This window comes from Fistularia commersonii, chromosome 31, assembly GCF_037954325.1.
Source record: "Fistularia commersonii isolate RoL2024-O1a breed Wild chromosome 31, RoL_Fcom_v1.0, whole genome shotgun sequence".
In the NCBI taxonomy this organism is placed as follows: Eukaryota; Metazoa; Chordata; class Actinopteri; order Syngnathiformes; family Fistulariidae; genus Fistularia; species Fistularia commersonii.
In genome coordinates, this window is record NC_141314.1 from 10574096 (window position 1) to 10597753 (window position 23658).

The 23658-nt window shown below is 49.0% G+C and overlaps 1 protein-coding gene across 7 annotated transcripts in view; it reads left to right on the forward strand.

Moving 5' to 3' along the window:
- gria1a (glutamate receptor, ionotropic, AMPA 1a) overlaps positions 1–22926 on the forward strand; it is a 75124-nt gene extending 52198 nt beyond the window's left edge. Inside the window, exons 12-16 of one of the 7 annotated variants that reach the window (XM_086139245.1) lie at positions 10974–11172; positions 11264–11511; positions 16050–16164; positions 19690–19824; positions 22463–22926. In XM_086139245.1, the coding sequence (XP_085995371.1) occupies positions 10974–11172; positions 11264–11511; positions 16050–16164; positions 19690–19824; positions 22463–22630 (865 nt within the window). In that variant the 3' untranslated portion in view covers positions 22631–22926. Of the gene's footprint in view, positions 1–10973; positions 11173–11263; positions 11512–16049; positions 16165–16751; positions 16867–19689; positions 19980–22462 lie in introns of those variants that run through there. The other 6 variants (XM_086139247.1, XM_086139248.1, XM_086139246.1 and 3 more) reach the window with 6 other exon arrangements.
- Positions 22927–23658: the final 732 nt, after the last annotated feature.

Consider the following 23658-nt stretch of genomic DNA (forward strand, 5'->3'; position numbering starts at 1 on the left):
TGATTGGATAAGCGGTGTTCATATTGAATGAATAATACGAATATTGAATTGCTATCCGTTGAAAAACACATCAACTGTTTGTACATATGATGCAGGGTGTCGCGCAAAAACGCCAATTAATGATATCAATTGAAAATAAGGCAAATGTAATGTGTTTGTGTGTGTGTGTGTGTGTGTATTATCATGAACATCCTTGTTATATATCACTGGGTTACATAATGGAGTTGCTGCTGAAGCTGTTGGGAAATCCTTGATAGGAAGGAATGATTTATTCATAAAGAGATGGTTCAGTTTAGTTCACAGCATCATTCATGTTTTATTTATCTGGATTTCGCATGAAGGCAACTTTTGATCGTACATGCAAGCATGCTAACCAACAGATACTTGTGAGGCGCACACACACACACACACACACACATATATCCCCCTCTCTCGCTGGAATAGCACACTTTGTACGCAGACAAACACCATCCCCTCAGAGAGTTCTATATATCCTGTCAACTCTGCATTTTAATGCGGTCATACACGTGTTTCCGGTTGCAGGACTTTGTTGTCATCGAACGCCGACAGTCGGCGAGCGCCTCTCCGGGACCCACCTGGACGACAGTAAACTGTTTTGATTGGCGAGCCGCACACTTTGATGTGGATAGGGCTTATCGGCGAGACCCGCGTCCGCCCGGCAACTCCGCCGGCGACTCCATGGCGTAATAGGCCTCGGTGCCCGTGAAGACACGCGGGGAGAAATGAGATGCTTTCATTTCTCTTAGCTCAGCCTCGCTGCTGGGGATGCAGGATACGCTACCATGGCAACCGTTCAGCAACTGATTTGCCCCTTTCAAAACACTGCAGCTTGACTTCAGGACACTGAGATTTGCAAATTCGTACGTGAGTGTGTGTGTTCGTACGTATTTTCCCCCTCGCTTCTTTTTCTTTAAATACTCTGCTCGGGTTTAGCGTTGATTTTACATCGACGTTCAAACGCCGGACACTTTTTCCCGCGGACGGAGGAAACACGGATAAGAGCCATTACGCTACATTTCCGAATATTCAGCTTTTGTCACATTTCCGATAGCACGCCTGAATGAGCGTCGTTACCGATTCTCTGTGCCATTGCCCCTCCGGCTGCTAGCAGCATTATCATAATGTTCTGTTTTCAACTCAATAGCATGGTAATATTGACCTTTTACTTCGAGACAGGAGGGGAACGGAGACATGTTTTAATAAATCTTTATTTTCTATTTCGCACCGAGCTGTAAGTTTGCATGTCGGCCCGCCCGCTGACGATTTAAGGTTCCCGGGAAACACGCGAACGCGACACGAGGACGCGCCGGAAACCAATTCAGCTGCTTTGCAACGCTACCGTTCACAGCGCTACTCCCGTCCTCCCCGGAGGCTCAAATTAGCTCCATCAAACGGTCGGCCTCGACCTGCACAGCGTGCGCTCAGAACCCGGGATCCGGCGAGAGCGGCGCCGACGTGGCCTCATTTAGCGCTAAAAGCGCGGCGCGTTGCCCGACACACTACTGCGTCTGCAAACGGCGTTCTCCCTTCGCGCGCAGATTCAGGACCCACGCCTGACCTACATGTGCGTAGAGTTACATAAAAAGGTAATCCGGTTGATAAATACTTTATTCCGGTGAATTATCCAGACACATTACTATGCATGTTTTTTATATTTGTCTGAGGCCGCAGGGAATCAAGAGCTTCATGAAACTTGTATCAACTCGTCACAATTACAAACGGCACGGGATGATTCATTTGAGCCGAGTGTAAAGACAATATACACTGCTCCAAAAAATAAAGGGAACACTTAAAAAACACATCCTAGATCTAAATGAATGAAATATTCTTATGAAATACTTTGCTCTTTACACAGTTGAATGTGCTGACAACAAAATCACACAAAAAATGATCGATGGAAATCAAATGTATCAACCCATGGAGGTCTGGATTAGGAATCACACTCAAAATTAAAGTGTAAAAACAAACTCCAGGCTGATCCAACTTTGATGTAATGTCCTTAAAACAAGTCCAAATGAATCTGTGTTGCTTCCTGAGTGGACACTGTGATTTCACACAAGTGGGATTGACTTGGAGTTACATTGTGTTGTTCAAGTGTTCCCTTTATTTTTTTGAGCAGTATATAAACACGGGGATTCCGCTCTTCAAGACAACAAACGTTCATTGGTTCATTCGTCGTCCGTACGGCTAAGCCTGCAGTCGGGGTTGCACTATCGCACGGCGAGAAATCACCTCGGACGGCGAGCCAATCACAGGGCCACTTATAGCGACATGCAGCTCTTCGCTCGTCTCTCACGAAGAGACGTGCAACCGTTCACTCTCATTCAACCAAGAACCTTCTTGCAGTGCAAACAATGCAACACGTGATGCCCTGAAATATATACTGCTCAAAAAAATAAAGGGAACACTTGAACAACACAATGTAACTCCAAGTCAATCACACTTGTGTGAAATCATAGTGTCCACTCAGGAAGCAACACAGATTCATTTGGACTTGTTTTAAGGACATTACATCAAAGTTGGATCAGCCTGAAGTGTGTTTTTACACTTTAATTTTGAGTGTGATTCCTAATCCAGACCTCCATGGGTTGATACAATTGATTTCCATTGATCATTTTGGTGTGATTTTGTTGTCAGCACATTCAACTGTGTAAAGAGCAAAGTATTTCATAAGAATATTTCATTCATTTAGATCTAGGATGTGTTTTTTAAGTGTTCCCTTTATTTTTTGGAGCAGTGTATATACAGATATATAACAGAATATATGTGTGTGAAAGGAACGGTGAGGCTACAGGGAGTGGAGATCAAGACCTTGGAGGATTTCCAGTACTATAAATTCCGGACTATAGAGCGCACCTATTTATCGGCAACACCTACTAATTTTTAAAAGAAGTTGTGCATAAATAAGCCGCACTCGTCGATGAGCCGCAGGGGTCCCTGTTGAAACATGAGCCAGATTTTTGAGGAAAGATCTTTTTTGAAAACTTTTAATTCAATAAATGACGGTAACATCCAAAACTGGCGGTACATAACGCAAATGCTTTTTTCAGAACCGATGCCGAACTCACGTGCAGCAGCTCTAGTTCCGCCCTGGACCGCCAGATCAAATGCATTTCTGTGCGTCTTTTTCATTATTTGTGCAAAAAGCGCAAAACGGCCGAGTGGAAGAATTCTGCTAAACGAGAGCGGCTTTGCCCAAACCGTTTCATTTGTCCGCTGCGACGGCGTTGGTAGAAGGAAGTTACCGTGATTACCTGATAAGAATCCATATATTAGCCGCATCGTTGTAAAAATTGATGTTCTTGACGCGTGTGAACAAAGTAGCGGCTTATATGCCGGAATTTACAGTATTTAGGGTCAGCAGTCGAGACTGTCAGCCAGAAGGAAAGGAAAGGTGGACGAGACGGTGGTCTGAGCAGCCATGATGCCTCACAGCAACAAGATCCACACTTTGATTCCAGCAGGAGGCTTTCCTGCGTGGAGATACCGATCTTCATGTATCTGCCAAGGGATGAAAGTTGTTTGCAGTGGGTGTTTGCTGTCGATAACACACACACAAAACAGACAAATGTATTACTTTTGAAACAAATGAGTGTTAAACTAGAGTGCAAATGCATCATATGACATCAGAACTTGATATTTCTATTTTACAATGATGTTAGCATCTTTAACGGTGTACAAGTCAGTGGTGAGACCAACCTATAACAGATCTAGTATCAGAGGTGCTTGGGATCAACAGTCCAGAGCGATGGAGAGTTTGGAAAAGAGGTGGAGAAACAGGCTCAAGCAGGTTGGAATGGGTGGAGAAAAGTGTCAGGAGTACAAAGAGATAGAAGAACATCAAGCCAGAAGGAAAGGAAAGGTGGAGGAGATGATGGTGAGATGATCCAAAACACTGACAATGATTAAAAGACAGGAGGCAGAGATGGAGGTCACAGAGATGAAGATGCTGAGGTTCTCTTTGGGAGCGACAAGGATGGAGAGGATCGGGTGCAACCAAAGACCTTTGGAAGACCAAAGAGACGGTCGATGGACGTTGTGAGAGAGGACGTGAAGGTCGTTGGTCTGAGAGAGGAGGATCCAGAGAACAGGATTGGATGGAGAAGGTGGATTCACTGTGGAGACCCTGAAGGGAAAAGCCCAACAGAGAAGATAAAGAAGAAGAAGAATAGCTTCCCGCAGCAAGAAGGACCATGGTTCTCCGTCTTCTACCCGTTTCATGGGAGACCGTTCATCTCGACATGCGACCCTGTGATTGACAGGTGACCGATCCGGGCCGAACCCGCCTCTCGCTCACCGACAGCCGGGATGAAGCCGGGATGAAGTCCTGCAGCCTGGAGCTCAGGACGAGCGCTGAAGATAATGGACCTCCACAGAGATGGAGGTCACAGAGATGAAGATGCTGAGGTTCTCTTTGGGAGCGACCAGGATGGGGAGCATCGGGTGCAACCAAAGACCTTTGGAAGACCAAAGAGACGATCGATGGACGTCGTGAGAGAAGATATGAAGTTGTTGGTGTGAGAGGAGGATCCAGAGAACAGGGTTGGATGGAGAAGTTGGATTCCCTGAAGGGAAAAGCCCAAAGAAGAAGCAGAATGTGCGTCCCTGTAGAAAATAGTGCGCCGTCAAGGGCATTTGGGAGCAGAGAAGCGAGCGGCGTGGAAACGCAGCGGAGTAAAGCTAACGGCAGGAACAGTCCAGGAACCGGGAGCCGTTGCGTTCCCGTGGAGATGCACCTGAGGCCGTGCAACAGGCCCACGTCGGGCAGCATCGGCTCACCCAGGTCTTACACAACGCTGCTGTTTCCTCCCCGCGAGATCTCAAAGGATCCGCTGCTCTTTAGCAGCGACGAGGAGAAGAAACGATACCGTGAGGTTTGATTTGCGGTTCGTCCCGGAACAGGAAGAGGCTTCGGGAAGGGGTCGCATCACCCGAGGTTTCAAATCCAGTCCGGTTGATGTTTAGAGAAGAGGAAGGAGAAAGTCCTCAAATTGGCTCAAAGAGCCGTTCGGACACGTTTCCCCACGGTAAAGAAAACACCGGAAACCTTTTGAAATTTAATATTAATTCACGTAGGAATTTTACCGGACAGGGAAACACGTTTCTACGCTGTGAGAAACGTCAAGAAACGCTTTGAATGTATAAACAAAATGTGTTGCAGTGAACAAGTGCAAAGAAATGACACGTCTGAATGCGACAAAACATTTCAAACTCTGGGAAAAGCACGTTTGATTGGAGGTTACTTTTAAGCAAAATGTCTTTTTGAGTTCTTCTTGTATTTATGAACTTAAATGATCGAGCGGCAGCAAACCAAAAATGCCGTCCTTCCTCTTCCTCTCTCTCTGTGCCGTCATCCTTTTAATGTCGCTTTTAAGAGCGACAAAAACAATTGAACGCCTTTTATTTCGATGTTACAAGATCGCCATCGTCTTCAAATGTAAAACGACGATTTAAAAATAAACTAAAATAACATACGTTTTAATTCAATACACGTTGATTATTTTCAAAAGCCATCAAATCAGGTCAGAATGAGAGGGTGAACGGTTTGATGTCTTTCTCGTTCAGCCGTTTTTTCCCGAAAGGGACGTCTGAGGCGTCCTTGGCTGCTATTTTTTTTTTTTTTTTGCAAAATAAAGTCGCTTGTTTGTGTCGGCGTACGGATCAGATCCGTGCGCCGCTTTGTCCGACGCGGCCTCGTTATCTTGATGAACGGATTCTCTCCGGTCTTATCTCGATCTGAATCACGTTTAAGTGTTTGTCGGTTTGTTTGTGTCGACAAAGACGCGCAAACATTCGTGGTTTCCTCCCGCGGCGTCCGCGCCGTTCTGAGCTCATTAGCATTCGGGATTTTGTTTTTTTCGCTCTTTGAGTTTTCGTCACGCCCTCGGTTTCGCCGCCGCCGACGTTATTTTTCTTTTGGCGTCGCGTTCCGACTTGAGCCGCCGGAATCTGCGGTTGTCGGGGCGATCGGTGAAACGGCGGGGTGTTTCTCGGAGCGAAATGAAAAGGTGGCGCGACGTTGAAAAAACTCCTTTCCCATTTCCTGATTTGTCTCCACATCAAATCACATCACGGTGTAATTACAGGCCATTTTCTTTATCATTTAAACCTCTGTAATTCCTAATCCATTGTAAAGTGGCCATTACTGGTTCATTTTTTACACTTGTTAAAGTCATTAGTCATTGCTAATTAGCATATCGAGTAGAAAAAGGCCGACCGGGGAATTCTAATGAGTTTCCCGCCACAGCAGAATCTCCCCGCTGCACGCGGAGACGAGTCGTGCAGCCGAGCGCTTCATAGATGATCCGCACGCAAAAAAAAAAAAAACAAAAGGAAGAAGAGCCGTTTTTCTCCGAGCCTGGGTTTTGTTCTTCTTTTGTAAGCGGCCGGGACGCGGCGTCCCGTCGCAGTGTAGCTTCTCAAAGTGGAAGAAGATGAAGAAAAGTAATAGCGTGGAACCGTTTTTCCTGCAGAATACAGGCTTCGGGATTTATTTGTTTTTAATAGCATAAGAATAGGGCTGATAATAATAGCGGCAGACAGCGGTGAGAGCAGCCACGCTGTATGATCTGCAAACTGCAGCAATGACCAAAAAAGACAGGAGGCCGAGCCGGAGGTCGCAGAGATGGATATGTTTAAGAGCATTTTTACTTTTTGGGAGAAATTTACCCGCTTTTCCATCGGCCCCGACACCCGCATCAGCAAGATGTCGTCAAAAAACAGAACGGTGGACAACAGAGTGTAGGGTTTTCCAAGAAAAATGGACCGCTTCTTATTCGTTCGCTTCGGTTAATAAGAAACCCGTATGATCGGTGTGGAAGATGAGACCGGACATGGCGAAAAATACCAGAAAATGCACAGAGAACTGAGAAGACAGAAGCCAGGCATCGTGTTGTTGAAATTGCACTTACTTTCCTTCGTGAATCTCAGGTTTTCGGTTGTATTTTTTTAAAGTTCATTTCATAGAAATATTTTTATAATTGACCTTTTCTCATTTGAAATGAAAATATAGGATTTAGGGTTACGCGGAGGCCGTATGTGGAGCCCAGGACACCCCTGATGTCTGTATAGGATGAAGATGCTGAAGTTCTCTTTGGGAGCGACCAGGATGGAGAGGATCAGGAATGAGTCCATCAGAAGGACGACACATGGTAGATGTTTGGAGAGAAGGTCAGAGATGGTTGGGTCATGGACGGAGGAGGGAGAGTCAATGTATTGGTAGACGGATGCTGGAATTGGAGGTCTAGAGGAAGACCAGAGAGAAGATCGATGGACGTCGTGAAAGAGGATATGAAGGTAGTTGGTGTGAGAGAGGAGGATCCAGAGAATAGGGTTAGATGGAGAAGGTGGATTTGCTGTGGAGACCCCCTGAAGGGAGAAGCCCAAAGGGGAAGAAGAAGTTAGCATCTTTAACGCCGCCGACCACCATCAGAGTTGATCCTCCTCCGATGAGCTTCGGGAGCCAGATGTCTTTTTCTTGAAACGGAACTCCTCACAGGTCGAGATACAACATCTTGTTCGGAATAGAATAGAACTTTATTAAGGATCAGGAATGAGTCCATCAGAAGGACGACACATGGTTGATGTTTGGAGAGAAGGTCAGAGATGGTTGGGTCATGGACGGAGGAGGGAGAGTGAATGTATTGGTAGACGGATGCTGGAATTGGAGGTCTAGAGGAAGACCAAAGAGAAGATCGATGGAGGGATGGTGAATATTGTCACGGCTAAATCAGCCATATTAGAAGGTGAACCCTGAAGCAGAAGAAGGGTTCCAGCAGAGTAGGGGGGCCGGGGGTGGAGGTGATTGCCGTGGAGAAGGATTTGGACAACACGTGGAAACCAGGAGGAAACACTTAAACAGGCAGACAATCTGGCAAAGACTGGAGCTCCTGCAGGTCCTTCAGTAGTTGGAGAGATTTGAGCAGATAGGTTGCAGGTGTGAAGTGGAAGGACTCCAAGTCTAAGCTCAGATCTTCCTAGAAGCCGCTCCATCTCACCTAAAACCTCAGCACTATAGGCAGCAACCATGACAAATAAAGTGGGAGACGGATGTTGGAATTGGAGGTCTAGAGAAAGACCAAAGAGAAGATTGATGGACGTTGTGAGAGGGTCAGCAGTCGAGACTGTCAGCCAGAAGGAAAGGAAAGGTGGACGAGACGGTGGTCTGAGCAGCCATGATGCCTCACAGCTACAAGATCCACGCTTGGATTCCAGCAGGAGGCTTTCCTGCGTGGAGATACCGATCTTCATGTATCTGCCAAGGGATGAAAGTTGTTTGCAGTGGATGTTTGCTGTCAATAACACACACACAAAACAGACAAATGTATTAGTTTTGAAACCAATGAGTGTAAAACTAGAGTGCAAATGCATCATATGACATCAGAACTTGATATTTCTATTTTACAATGATGTTAGCATCTTTAACGGTGTACAAGTCAGTGGTGAGACCAACCTATAACAGATCTAGTATCAGAGGTGCTTGGGATCAACAGTCCAGAGCGATGGAGAGTTTGGAAAAGAGGTGGAGAAACAGGCTCAAGCAGGTTGGAATGGGTGGAGAAAAGTGTCAGGAGTACAAAGAGATAGAAGAACATCAAGCCAGAAGGAAAGGAAAGGTGGAGGAGATGATGGTGAGATGATCCAAAACACTGACAATGATTAAAAGACAGGAGGCAGAGATGGAGGTCACAGAGATGAAGATGCTGAGGTTCTCTTTGGGAGCGACCAGGATGGAGAGGATCGGGTGCAACCAAAGACCTTTGGAAGACCAAAGAGACGGTCGATGGACGTTGTGAGAGAGGACGTGAAGGTCGTTGGTCTGAGAGAGGAGGATCCAGAGAACAGGATTGGATGGAGAAGGTGGATTCACTGTGGAGACCCTGAAGGGAAAAGCCCATCAGAGAAGAAGAAGAGGAAGAATCGCGCAGCTATTCCCCGCGAAGCGACGGCAAAAAAACGCAGAAAGGATCTTCAGAAATCTCAGCGACGGTCAAAGATTATAATCCCGATTTTTGACTGTTTGTGCTGCAAAACCTGAACCTGAGCTGGTAAAATCCCACATCTCACCTCCCGTTGTTTGGAAGCCCAAATGCAACACGCTCCTTTCTGCAAAGTGACTAATCAATTAATCATCGGGACCTTCCAGATACATTTACACACACACACACACACACATTTGCAGCGTGTCTATGCAAGGAGCATATCAGCGGTGTGGAGCTGGAGCTTCTGCCGCTCCCATTACCGCTTCTTTTCATTGCGATGCAATAAAAGAGGCTGGCAAAGTGAATAATTGATTAATCATTGCCTTAACAAGGCTACGAAATTACAGTTCTACTTGGAAGATTTCCTTCCTGCCGCTGTAATAAGACGGCTCAGATATAAGAGGCTCCAAGGTGGAACGATGCCGCACAATAATATATGAGGGGAGGGTTCAAAAAGGGAAACAAACCAAAAAAAAAAAAAAAAAAAAAAAGGAAACAAACAAACAAACAGACCATTGTTTGTCAGTCACTGCCTAACAAGCAAAGAGGACTGCTGCAGGACACACACACACACACACACACACACACACAGATAGCAGACTATGACCCGGTTGTTATCCTGCACAAAAAAAAAAAATCACAACAAAAACTCACTCTATCCTGGGGATGCATGCCATGCATGCCATGTGTGTGTGTGTGTGTGTGTGTGTGTGTGTGTGCACCAAGGTATAGGCGATTTCTGTCTGGATCCAAAACAAAAGCCCATCACAGAGACAAGCGGAGACACCGAGTGGATGGAGGGCAAAGGAATGGAGGGAGACGAGAAGAAGGAGGAGGGCGAGTGAAGGAGAGGGATTAGACAGCTGTTTACTGCCATCTCCGGAGCCCGACAGCGGTGGAAGCTGAGGAGCTTGTCAGCCTCTGGTGCTTCCAGCCAGTGTCCTCCTAATCTCCAACCCTCCTCCCCGCCGCTGGAACCGCCACCTCCACCGAACCCTGGAGAAAAAAAAACAGAATGAAGACGTATATATTTAGTATACAGAAATATAGTAAAGTAAAGCTTGCTGCTTTTCTCCTCTGTGAAGAATAAACTTAACCTGACCCACACACACACACACACACACACAGAGGCAGTCATCAGTATACAAGTCAGATCTCTCTACACACACACACACACACACATGATACAGACACAAACCCCACAGAAAGCTCTGCATTCTGCAGACTGATTTTTCAAAGCCCCGGCATCCATTCTGTTTGGTCTTTTCTCGCTCTGTAGCTCCTCTTTCATCATCCGGCCGTCATTTTCAAAGCATCTTAAATCATTATATTTTAGCGTCTCTATATTTTTTTTTTCCCTCCCCACCCCCCACACACACACACACACACTTAATCTGGCCTTCGTGTTCACGTTCCGTTGGGCTCGATACCAAACAGGTGACTCATGAGAGCCTTTTTGTGTTTTCAGATTTGCGTCATTTTGTGTTGTAAGCTCTGCTCGCTGTCCGTGCACCACGAAGCACCGTGGATTCAAGGACGGTATTTTTTGGGCGAACGCGCAATTAGATCGGTGTTCTGCCCCCTAATAATCCACAGCAGTTCTTGTGTGTGTGTGTGTGTGTGTGTGTGTGTGTGCGTGCATGCGGCGCCATGAACCGCACTGGCAACTTTCTTAAAGTGAGATTAATTTGGCAGGCAGGAAGCTGAGTGGGCTTTTCTCGAATCGGTTATCTTTTCTTAACACATTGGGCTAAGCTCTCCAAGCCGGGTGAAGTGACAAGTGTGTGAACGCGACGACGGCCGTGTGTGTGTGTGTGTGTGTGAGTGATGCAATGTAGGTCATCTGGATGGCGTGAACAATACGCGTTTTTTAGATTCCTCGCTTCGATTGTGTTCAAATTTGAAGACGCTTATAATGTTTTTGCATCCTGTCTGTGTCCGTGTGTGTGTGTGTGTGTGTGTGTGTGTCAGCTCTCTGTCCGGCCGCATCGTCGGAGGCGTGTGGTGGTTCTTCACGCTCATCATCATCTCGTCCTACACTGCCAACTTGGCCGCCTTCCTGACGGTGGAGAGGATGGTGTCCCCCATAGAGAGCGCAGAGGACTTGGCCAAGCAGACGGAGATCGCCTATGGAACGCTGGACGCCGGCTCCACCAAAGAGTTTTTCAGGGTGACGAAAACAAAAAAAAAAAAAAGATTAACTCTCCACATTTCGCGAGACGAACCGGTAAAAATGACGCCGCCTGTCTCCTGGCTCTCAGAGGTCGAAGATCGCCGTGTTCGAGAAGATGTGGTCCTACATGAAGGCGGCCGACCCCTCCGTGTTCGTGAAGACCACGGACGAGGGCGTCATGAGAGTGAGGAAGTCCAAGGGCAAGTATGCCTACCTGCTGGAGTCCACCATGAACGAGTACATAGAGCAGAGGAAGCCCTGCGACACCATGAAGGTGGGGGGGAATCTGGACTCTAAAGGGTATGGCATCGCCACTCCCAAAGGCTCCCTGCTCAGGTAAACCCCCGGCCTCTGCAGGACCGCCGCGCCATCCTCCACCGACACATCCTTGCTATCCTCCCCGTGGCAAATCATTTTTGGTATTTTTCTACATCCCCACTGTGCGTTTCGGGGCGCCGTTTCCCTCTCTATATGTCGCAGGTAGATCCGAGCAGCTCAGAGCGTTCAGAAATCGCCGCCGGTTTCTCGAATACTGGCCGGGACGGCCTTCGACTTCGGAATCCGGTCGGATTCCCGGTTCCTCCTAGCGGGTCAAAGTGTTGTTGAGTAAGAAACTGAACCCAGAACTGCTTCCCTGGCGCTGATGGACGGACGCCTACCGCTCACGGTTCATCCAGGACGGGTTCATTGCCGAGAACAAATTTCCCCACGGGGGACTAAGAAAGTATAAATTGGTATTTTTTTGTCCTCAAGCCACGAACTGCTTAGAATAACAAGAACTTTACAATTTTTCCCATTGTTTTTGCACTTAATAAATACGCCCTGTTTTCCGTAACTCATGTCTGCACACTTTTGGTCTCCCAGCCCTTGTTTGTTTGTTTAGAAGTTTATTAGTACAGTGTACAAATACATCAAGCACAGAGATGTTTGTACCAGATTATAGCTCATAGCTAATTTCCATCTGTAGTCCTGACCTCTTCACAGGGACCAAACAAAATGTCGGGGATGAGAGTATGCAGACAAAGTAACGGAAAAATATGGTGTATTAATTAAGTGCAGAAACAACGGGAAGTGCCAAGTCATCGGCTCCCAAGCAGTTCGTGGCTTGAGGATAAAAAAAAAAACGTTTTCCCCCAAATTTAAGCTTGGCACATCAGCCGCTTCCCCGAAAGCGATTCCCCGGTCGAGAAGGACGGCGCGGCGTTCGGCCGGATCCCCGGAAACGACGTCCCAGACGGTGTTGAAGCGCCAGAAAACACGCTTCCTCAACGCTCTCAGCTGCTCCCAACTCTCTGCAACGCACATTTTTAGTCCATTATTATTTTCTTTTTTAGGTTTCCACATGCCATACCTCACCTTTTTTTTTCATGTGTGCGTTATCACTAATCCGACACCGCTGTGCTTTGTAACACCGCTTGTCGTGCACGCAGCTAAAACCAGTGGCGAGCGCTCGCAGGAGCGAGCCGTCGGACGGCGACGTCTCCTATTTTTTTATTCCAAAATCGTGTTTTCAAGCAAAGTTTTTGCCCCGGACCGCCGTCCGCTCCCTCACTGGTGCCGGCGCTCGCACCCTCCAATGCCAAAATCGACAAATTTGAATTTCTGTTCGCCCCGTTCTTCGATCCAATCACCTGCGTCACGGAGCGACGATTCACATCGGATGTCCAAAAACAGCGGGTGCCGTTTCGTATCGTAGAAACGCCCGAAATCATCGGGCCCGATCGTTTTTTTTTCTCTCACGTCGACGGAGCGGGGAGAAAGCAGAAGCTCGGAGGCGTTTGAGGGTTTTAATCTACCTCTAATAAGCCTCGTTCATTTTAATGAGCGGAGCCATACGGAGGGGCGCCGTTCAAAAATCTGTGCGGAGGATTGGGTGACGGCCAAAAGGTGGGCTCGGAGCGAGCGCCGCCGCTCCGTTGCGTTCCCGCTCAAAGCTCCTTTAAATTCGGTAGAAATTGGATTGCACGCGTCAAATCGATCGAAATGAACCCGTCCCCGAGTTCTACGGTCAGGTGCTTTCCAGAGCCGCGCCGCTGCCGTCCTCCCGCTCCTTAATTACTGTCGCGGAGATGATCGCCGCTCTTCGGCGCTTCACGGTATCAGATTCTGTTTTTCATTAACAGGCGATCGGCGTGTGATTGGAGGGGCGGCGTTCGTCGAAATGACTCCCCGACTTTTTTTTTTTTTTTTTTTTTCCTTCTTTTTTCGGACGCTCGTCTGGAATTAGAAATCGACGAACGTCCGGCGGCTTCAAAGGGCGGCGTTTTGTTAAACCCGCGGCGCGTCTTTATTAAATTCAACAAATGGTGGATATTTGAGAACAAATTGAGTGAATTACACGATCCGGCGCCGCAGGTGTGATCAGAACCGGCTCTTTGAAAAGATGATTTTTGTACATTTGGTTTCACAGGATGCACCGACCGCCCGCCTCCAAACCCGCAATGTCCGGCTGTTGATTTTGTCTCGTACCTCCGCTCTCTGATTCATCACATATGTGACCTTCAACCGACCCCGTGTCTGCCTGACAGTTCTAACCCATCCCACCTAGAATCATCGACCGAATGACCAGTCTAACCACCGCCCCGCAGGTCTCCAGATCATCCACGCCCACACACTTTGACCCCTTTCTCTCCACGGCTGGGACGGAATTCAGGGGTTTCACCGGCGCTGGATGCTCGTGTTCTCTTGAAGGGATGCTCTGATTGCCCGGGCCGAGTACCGGGAACCCACCGACTACACGGCCGCTCAGATCAGGGAGGCGAGGCGCTCACGCTAACGCTAGCGCGACTTGAATTCGGGTATCGGACGCTTTCTGAGCTCTGATTGGATGTTTACCGTCTGCTAAATTAAGCTACAACCCCGACGTGAAGTAAATCGACCCTTCGTTTTCAGCTCAGGGTTTTAGTTGTCGTGTTTTGACTGATGTGTAGCGGCGAGAAGGCCCTCCTGTGTGGAGTCTCCATGTTCTCCCCCGTATCTAGCGGGGTTCCCCCAGCAGTTCAAACACCTGCAGGAGGTTCATTGGAGACCCTGAATTGTCCGGACGTGCTCATCCATGACTACGCAGGACAAGTTGTTGCTGTCCCTTGTGTCAGAATCCGTCTAGAAGCCCAATCCAGGCTGTAGAGAAGCTATCCATAGCAAACAACAAGCTAGCTACCAGCAGGCTAACACCCCACAAGCCAGACACCGCTTAGCTACGTTAGCCTGAAGCAGATCATCTGGGTTTTCTTCCATCATGGGTTTGGCTCACGACACCTCAAGAAGGCTTGACAGTGAAATCCAGCACCCTGGAAACACAAAAGCGAACTATCTTTCTGCAGCAACCTCCCCGGCTGCCATGCTTCCTCCCTCGGAGTGAGAGGGAATCATTGTTTGTCTCTCAAGGGGGTCCAAGACTTACGGCAACCCCGACTTTAAGGCAGTAATCCCAAAAATGATTTACTCTTGGAGTAAGATTCAAACACTTTTGGCGAACTTGTTTGCGAGCGCGGGGAAAGGATTGTCCGGTAGAGGCGGCGTCGCTCGTATCCTTCCATTTTCCCTCGGCCTGGTTCCTTTTCTCCAAATCCACGCATAACGTCAGGGCGTTTTAGCGACTTCCGCTACGTCGGTTCCCGTTTGCGTCCAAAATCACCTCAACGTCGTTCGCCGGAGGACACTTTGCAGACGATGTGCGAATGAGAAAGAAAAACGGCTGCGCGTCTACGCGAGGCCCCGTGATTGACAGGCCACGCCCCGCCTCTCGCCCAATCACAGCCGGGTTAGAGCCAAGCCCCGCCCTCGTCCTGACCCGCAGGATAAGCGGTGGCGTTAACGGAGGAACCGGATTACCGGGATTCCCTTCCACGGGGACTCGTCCGTCCGGCACGTCCACGTCTGTCTAGGCTGCGGATTTTATTCCGTGTTTCTGAGAAAGAAAAGTAAAAAAGAAGCCAAACTCGGCTCTGAAAGGTGAACAGATGAAATTTGAAAGGCCAAGAAAGTGGCAATCAGTGCATCCCGTCTTCCACGCAGCTGTTTCTCTGCACTCGAGGTCGTGGAAAAAGACTCTCGCGCATCCACTTCAAAGAGGGTTCGCGCAACATCGCGATTGTTGCCGCGGCGACAAAGTGACAGTGATTGGAGGGAAAAGACAATCCAGCCGAGGCAGTAATCTGCACTTCTTTTATGTAAATTCAAATTGCCTTTTCTGTGATTTATGAACAGAGAGTCTTTGTCCACAGCCTGTCAGCCATAGGAACAACACACACACACACACACACACACATAGCAGAGGGAGAGAGCGCTTGCCGAGATGTTCAGGACGCGGCTGTCCGCCATTGATAGATGTTACGTTTTCTTTTTTCCCTTTGGCCTTTTTTCCCTAACAGGTTAACCCGACAGTTAAAAAAGACCGTGTCTGCGTTTGTCCCCGCTGATATTTCTAAATTAATGATCGCGGGTTTTTTCTATTCACCCGGCCGCGGGGTTGAATAGTGATAGGCTCGTTACCATAGCGATCTCCACGGCGGCGCCGCCGAGAGGAAATTGCCGTCGGCGTGCAGACGTCCGCGTCGGAGGCGTCTCGGCTCCGCCTCCCTCTCAAGGCCCCTGCTTGGTAAAACCTGACTCCACCGCTGTATGGACATTGAGCATCCCAGCCCATTGCAGACGTGCGACTAACATATATCAGACATTTGCATCTTGAGCCTGCATCCCTGCTCCATGTCAGTATGCAGGAAGTTCAAATCGCAAGTCAATGTTGTCATGATCACCACCATACGACCCAATCTTTTTTATATATAGATATATATATCTATATATAAATACACATATATATATTTGTCCCGTAGAGTGTCTCCTAATGGCTATCGTCTCATATTATTTTCAAGAAACCCAGTAAACCTGGCAGTGTTAAAACTGAACGAGCAGGGCCTCTTGGACAAATTGAAAAACAAGTGGTGGTACGACAAGGGAGAGTGCGGCAGCGGGGGCGGGGACTCCAAGGTCAGAGCCAGTTTGACAAAAGCCGCGGGTTCACCCACCAACCCTGGTGGCGGGGGATGTACGGGGAGGGGGACGGGGGGGGGGGGGGGGGGGGGGGTAACCGGCAGGCCCACGCTGCGCCCTGACGCCTCCGGGGACCCGGAGGCGCCCCGAAAAACTCACCGAAATCGGAGACGATCGTCCGGAAGGCGAGGATTCGGTCAGACCGGGCTTTTGCTTTTGCGCCGGGCCGGAGGTCAGGCAGCGTGCCGGTTACCCAAAGTGATATAGTAATACACATCTACTGACTCTGGGAGTAAGGAAGCCAAGCTAGATGGAGTATTAAAGCATATCACTTTGTCACTGAAGTTGCTAAACATGTTTATATATGCGTGTGTGTGTGTGTGTGTGTGTGTGTGTGTGTGTGTGTGGGTGGGTGTGTGTGCGCGCGCGTGAGTGATGAGTTGTTACCTCCTTTTTTTAACTCTGAAGCAAGCTCAAGCATTAATGTGTGTATGTATGTATTTTGCTGCTCTGTGTCTCTGAACCAATAACATAAAATAACATGGTATAATATGTTATTTATGTTATTTCTTTATGGTTGGAAGAATCCCAGTAAACCTAGCGGTGTTGAAACTCAATGAGCAAGCCGTCTTAGACAAACTGAAAAACAAATGGTGGTACGATAAAGGGGAGTGTGGCAGCAAGGACTCCGGAAGAAAGGTCAGTCCCTGAGCCGATCGTGTCTCCTCACAGCTCACCTCCCAGCACAACCCCCGCCCCGACCCCACGCCGGCCCCCGAAACCAGACCCCACGCCGGCCCCCGAACCAGACCCGTGGCCTCGGCGGGACCAAAGTACTGGCCTGAATACCAGACGGGCGTGCAAACACTTAGATATCTCATCGAAAGTCAATCACGTATTTGGGTCGGGGGGGGTCACGATTATGACAAATTATGCAAATGATGACGTAGGAACACCCCGCGGAAGAAAACATGATAAACTTTATGGATCCCCATAAGGGGATCATGTCATGTTTTGACAGTGATCATGTCAAAATTGAATATAAGTAGAGAGACAGTTAGAAGAGGTAACAGAGCAAAGACTAAAGAAGGCGATCCGATGAAATCATCGATCTCAAATTCGATTCCGACGTTAATATCGTATTTATTTGCGCGTAAATGGAAAGGTGCGTCTCCGAAGTCGTTTCGGCCGCGGGCGCCGCCGTGCCGACTCGTTCTCGGTGAAATCGGGCTCGTCGTCAGCGTTTTCGGACGTCCCGACGAGCGACATCGTCTTAATATTCGGGAAGTACCGTTGTGGCGCCCTGGTGTCTTATCCCAGCCCACGGATCAACTCGTGTTTGCAGCGGATCAGTCCATCCGGCGACCGACTCCGGGGTCAGATTTCCCCCCCAAAAAAACTCAAAAATCAACCCGGTGCGAGTCGTCGTTGGTTCTTGTGTAGCGCCGTCTGGTAATCTGGCACCTACTCTGTCGCAGCCGCGAATCAGATTAAATCCAAGACTTGTCCTGGATTCTGCCTCGCTTTCTAAATTAAAAACCCGAGCCGGGGTTCCCTCGTCCTCCCAGAGCAAAGGATGCTACCGATGCCCCCGCATGGCACGGAGGGAATTTCTTATCTAGAAACGACTTCCAAACACAGTAATCGGGGCGAAATCCAACCAGTTTGTCCCGTTCACACTTTTAAAATGACTTCATTTACCCTCCTGCTTCCTAATGTTTAAACCAATCGATTGCCCCCTTCCCTGATTGGCCGCCTCCCGGACGCCAAACCGTGTGGAGATGTAACACCGCGCCGTCCCTTTTCGAGTGTCGTTTAAAATCACGACGGCAAATCTAAGTTAGAAGGACCTTGAAGGGGCCGCTCGCTCTTAGGGAAAGGCGCGGAAACGCTCTATTTGAGCAAAAAGAATTCGGCGCGACGTGGCTTATTATATCAGGGCGCAACTTAAAGATCTCTTTCATGCAGCTCGTCGGTTCGAGGTATCTCGCTTTTCGATCTTATTAGAAAATTAAATTCACTTCAGCGAGCTTTTGTGCTACGTTTTTCCGGCCGAGGGAAGATCGGCGATGTTCTCTCGATATGCTAATCTTTACGCTAACCTTTGTGATCGTCGTATCACGACTTCCATATCTCGCCGGGGGAACTTTTTTTTTTTTGTATTTTAAGTAAGTGAGCCGAAGCGCCGCCGCGCGCTGGAAGAGGCTGTTTGAAACCCGGCCATGGGGTCACCTTAACAAACACGCGTTTTGCAAATCGGGCCCTCGAAATCTGAAGTGTCAGGAGCGTTGCGAAACCTCGGGTCGCGTCTTTCCATACGGCGTGGCGAGCCCCTTCTCGTCGAACGTTAGCGCTAACCTTGACGTTCGGCGGCGGTGTTTACCTCCTCCAGTGGCGCCGGAGGGTCCTCGAAACCGATGTAAATGGACCGGCGTCGGAGTAAAACCCGCGGCAGGAGCCTGATAGGTTGACTTGTTTTCCTTGCGTGACCATAAATAGGAGAAAGTCCACGCAGAGGACTTTGCAATAAAGAGCTTTAGCGTGACGCTACTTCCAAATGAACATGTGCTGTGCTGCTGCTGCTGCTGCTTCTGCTGCTGCTGCTGCATGATTGCATGAGTACTCGGGGGTGTTGTGTCACTTTGCCTGTCGCTCCACCCTCACGGCGTGGAGGTTTACTTTAGAGAGATGATTACTGCCTGCGATAAACATTAGCTTGGATGTTTATTACCCGGATGATGAGTTAGAGAAAAGGAAATGCTCTGAAATGACCCGCGGCTCGTCTCACGAATCGGGTCGGGTGCAGAGTCGGCCCGCCGTCGCGAGGCCTCCTCCTCCTCGCACGGATCGGGATCGAAATCAGACGCTTAAAAACATCGACGGCGTGACCGAGACGTTCCCAAACTTCATCCTCGCCGATCCGCCGTCGACCTTCTGCGACTTTCTGTCGACATTCACGTGACTTAGCGCTTGTTATTCATGAAGTAACTAAAATTGAAAACTCACGCGTGTTCTGGGCGCGCAAGGACGTCCCCGCTCGTCCTCCGGCATCGCCCCGGCAACGATATCTCTCCCGGGCCGAGCCGTTGATGCCGGTCGCCATGGCGACGCAGATTTGATTGAAGCGCCTCGAGACTGAAGGGCAATTTAAGCGATCTGCGTAAACCCGCTTCGTGAGACAGGCCTCGAATTTTTTTGCTTGTTAATTTGTTACGTGTGTGTGTGTGTGTGTGTGTGTTTGTGCGTGCTTTGTCCTCGCGTCTTGTTTACGGCTGTGGCGTCCTGGTTTGTCGAAGCACTTGGGCTCGTCCGTTTGTTTGCCTTGGGCCGGCGTGAAACGGCGTCGTGTGTCGTTCTAATGAGTCCTTGAGTTTGTCAAATCGATTTTTGTGTGCGTAAGTGTGTGTGTGTGTGTGTGTAAGTTATTTATCACGTACTGTATTTGTATGAACCTGCCGAGTGTGTGTGTCGTTACCCCGGTCCACACCAACTTCCGCCGCCCTTCCCTCCCCTCCCCCGCAGGACAAGACCAGCGCTCTGAGCCTCAGCAATGTGGCAGGAGTCTTCTACATCCTGATTGGCGGCCTGGGCCTGGCCATGCTGGTGGCACTTGTGGAGTTCTGCTACAAATCCAGGACCGAGTCACGCCGAATGAAGGTGTCCACCGCGCGAGCTGCCGCTGCCTCGGCTGCTCAGGCCTTTCACTGCTCGGCCTTAGACAGTGGTGCTAGCGCTCCCTACACGGAGCTGCAGAGCTACGGCTTGTACGCCAACAACACTGTTAAGATATAAGGGCAGAGCACAGCTACGGGGTAGGAAACACTGTGTTCAAGCCATGATGATGATGATGATGATGATGATGATGATGATGATTGATGATGATGATGATGACATCCGCCTCCTCACCCCCTGCCCATCTAACCGTGATCACAGTAGGGCCTTTCACGGCTTCCACCGCAGTGCAAACACTCTCCTGCGCCTCTTTCTCCTCCTTCTGCTGCTGCTGCTGCTACTTTGCTCAGTCTTTATGTTCCTGGATTCCTGCAGCTCTCTTGAATCACTTGATTTGAAATTGCCCTCATGCCCGGACGGACCTCCGCGTCCGCCACACGGTCGCGTCTACAAAACTCGCTTGGCGTCGACCCCGAGATGAAAACCTCGAACGTTCGTCTTCGACGGCTTTTCAAACACGTCGTCGCCTTCACCCGCCACCCGCACAAAATTACCAGGGCGCGGTGCAAAACGGGAATATCGGCTTTCCAAAATGCGCGAGCGCGCGCTTGATCGTCGATTATGCTAAGCTAACGAGCCAGTCGTAAGATACAAGCACCCTGCCTCTCTCGAAGGCCGCTAGCAAAGTGATACCCGTGTCAAACGTTACCCAAACGCCCCGATCGCTTCACTTTTATTTGAATTCTGAATGGCGCGGAGGGATTTTCCTTTCGGCAGCTGAGCTATGAAGACAATTCAAATCACAGTGCTACATCTACCCGCTCCTGTCGCTCTGAACAAACCTTCTCCTCCTTCTTCTGCTCTTCTCGCTGACTGTCTGGCAAAGCAGGGCCCATCGTGGTGAACATCCTTTCTATGTATCCCATAAGGCAGGCCTCTCCATCACCGCTGTGAACTGGAACCCTCTAACTCCAATTGTATTTTCAGACATCGGGAATCGTTCCTTTTCCGTACGAGATGTAAACTTCGGCCTCCCGTTTCGCTCGTTCCGCGGCGCGGATTTGTTTCGATTCAGCATCGGAATCGGGAAAAACTTTATCCGTCGCCAAGGGGCAGTTGCTGCGGTAACAGCATCAAAATTGTTAGCATTAAGAATAAGATTTAAAAAAAAAAAAAAAGAGAGAAAAATAGAAAAAAGAAAAGTATATATATAAATAGAATACCATATACACATATGTATAACAAAATATCATATATAATACACACTGCTCAAAAATATAAAACACAATGTAACTCCAAGTCAATCAAACTGTCGACTTAGGAAGCAACACAGATTCATTTTGACTTGTTTTGACTTGGATCAGCCTGGAGTCTTTTTTCCCACTTTCATTTGGATTCCAGTCCTTTATGGGTTCATACATTTGATTTCTATTGATCATTTTTGTGTGATTTTGTTGTCAGCACATTTCGACGACGTAAAGAGCAAAGTATTTCACAAGAATATTTCATTCATTCAGATCGAGGATGTGTTATTTTAGTGTTCCCTTTTATTTTTTTGAGCAGTGTCTGTAATATATATACATTAAATTACCATGCAAAATTGTGCAAAATTGTAGTTACGCTCGCTCCCCATTTACACAATAAATATATCATTAGCGGCATTAATGACACGCATGGTGATGCGGGGTTTGCAGGGTTGATGGGAATTGAGGCGTCGGACGGCTCCGGGGTCAAAGGTCGCCCTTCTCCTGTGGGTTTTGCAGGCGGGGGAGCGAAGTCCGCGACCCGAAGGGGGCCTCTCGAAATCCGGGTGTAAGATGCGAGGATCTTTTTGGCTGTTTTTGATATTTGACTGACAATGAAGCAAGACAGCGGTCTGAGGGGTCGGCCCATCATTTTGGAGCCGACCAAGACGCATTTTGCCGGTTTTGTCGACGGCAGAGATGAACGCCTCGACCGAAGGCGGGAAGAGGCAGAGTAGGGACGAGACGAGGGCTCTCCTTCGGTAATCTCTCTTCTTTCCGTTTTAATCAGCCTCCGAAGAGGCACCGGATCGGTATGCTGATGAGGTTGGCGGCGAAAGCCAGCAGCGCCTTAACGCTCTTTGGCTTGAAAGGAACAACAAGGCCATTCCGATTAGAAGGCCGGTGTCATCGTCCGGTCCCGATGCGGCGCCCGCCGGTTGCAGCGCGTCATACGCGCTTTGCCCGATTTAATCAGCATTAAAATAGGCAGACGCCAAAGACAGGCGCGCACACACACACACACACACACTCATCACACATCATTAGGACAGCATTCAAGCCCATTGGCTTTTATTGTGCCGGGCCGGCTAATGGAGCTATTAAACCAATGAATGAGGCCTGATCTGGCCCCTCACCGCCCACACTTTGCTCTGCTCCTCCTGTTACAAATTAGGACACCGATGCGCACCGGCCAGCACCGCTGTTTACCACCCGTGAATATCACTCAGACCTCGATTGAGACTCCCGGGGGGTCGTTCGGCTCGGAAATATCCCGGGGACGGCCGCCGCCTCGCGATTTTCCGTCGGGCGTAGCTTTTGTGACGACGGGATCGTCCTGGATCGGCACTAACTGCGACCTCTTTCCGTCTCCGCCGCAGCAATCCATCAACGACGCCATGCGCTGCTCCACCCTGACCAGGATGAGCGGCAACGGGAGCGGAGGAGAAAACGGACGGCTCCTGACCCATGACTTCCCCAAGAGCGTTCAGACACTGCCCTGCATGAGCCACACTGCCAGCATGGGACTGGGCGCCTCGGGCATGTGATGGCCGCGACCGTGCTCGGGGCGATGGACTCGTCAGAACCGGGGGCAGGAGGAGCGCCGGACTCTCGACGACCTCAAAAATCATGGCCGTCCGGTTTGACCCGTCTATTCTCGGCCGTCCACATGCCCGACTCGAAAAAAAAAACGAAAAAAAAACAACAAAACTTACTTACTTACTTACTGCCAAAATGCACTCTCAAATTACTCCCGACAAACTTACGTTTTTAATAAGTGGATGTTGGAAACGGAGATTTAAAGGAATGGAAAAAAAAAAAAAAAAAAAAAAAACAGAAGAAAGGATACGCGCTGCAATAAAGAAGCTGCCGACGGGGGCGTGTTTTTGAATTTTTTTTACCGCGTCGATTCATGTGGGGGAAAAAAACAAAACAAACTCTACTCTTCTGTGTGATGCCTGCGTCGTGCCGTCTCGATGGAGCTGTTGACGTCAGTCTGCGTGTGCAGTATCTCCACCTCCGCCGCTGACCTCGTACTACCTAAAGGCTCTCCGACGGCCGGCGCTCTTTGCACAGAAGCGGCCGACGGGGGACCGAGATAATCGTGACTGCTCTGATTATTTGATATCGTTTCTCGGGGGACGTTTCTTGGTCACGTTTTTCGGCGGAAGGACTTCCGTGCAGCGTCGCCGCCTCCCTACCGCAGGTCACGGCCTACACGCTGTTGTGATGTAAGAGCTTCGTCAGAAAAGCGGTTTGTTCGTTTTTTTGGTTTTTTTTTTTGTTGTTTTTATTTTACCCCCCCTCCAGTGCTGTCCGGCGGCGGCGGGTTTGTCAGGACACGGCAACAAACCGCCGCACCTCATCTATCACATCATGCCTTGTCTTTGTGCCATATGACTATTCTCTACATGCACGGAGGGGACGGGGTCGCCGATCCGGCGAACGGGATTTCTATTTATCGATTAGTAATAAGTCAAAAGCCATTACAGTCGCAGGTCTTTTCCCCGGCCAAGAAAATACGTCGCCGCTGCGTAATTGACCTTTTTTGCGGTCGGTTTTCTGCCCCCCTCTG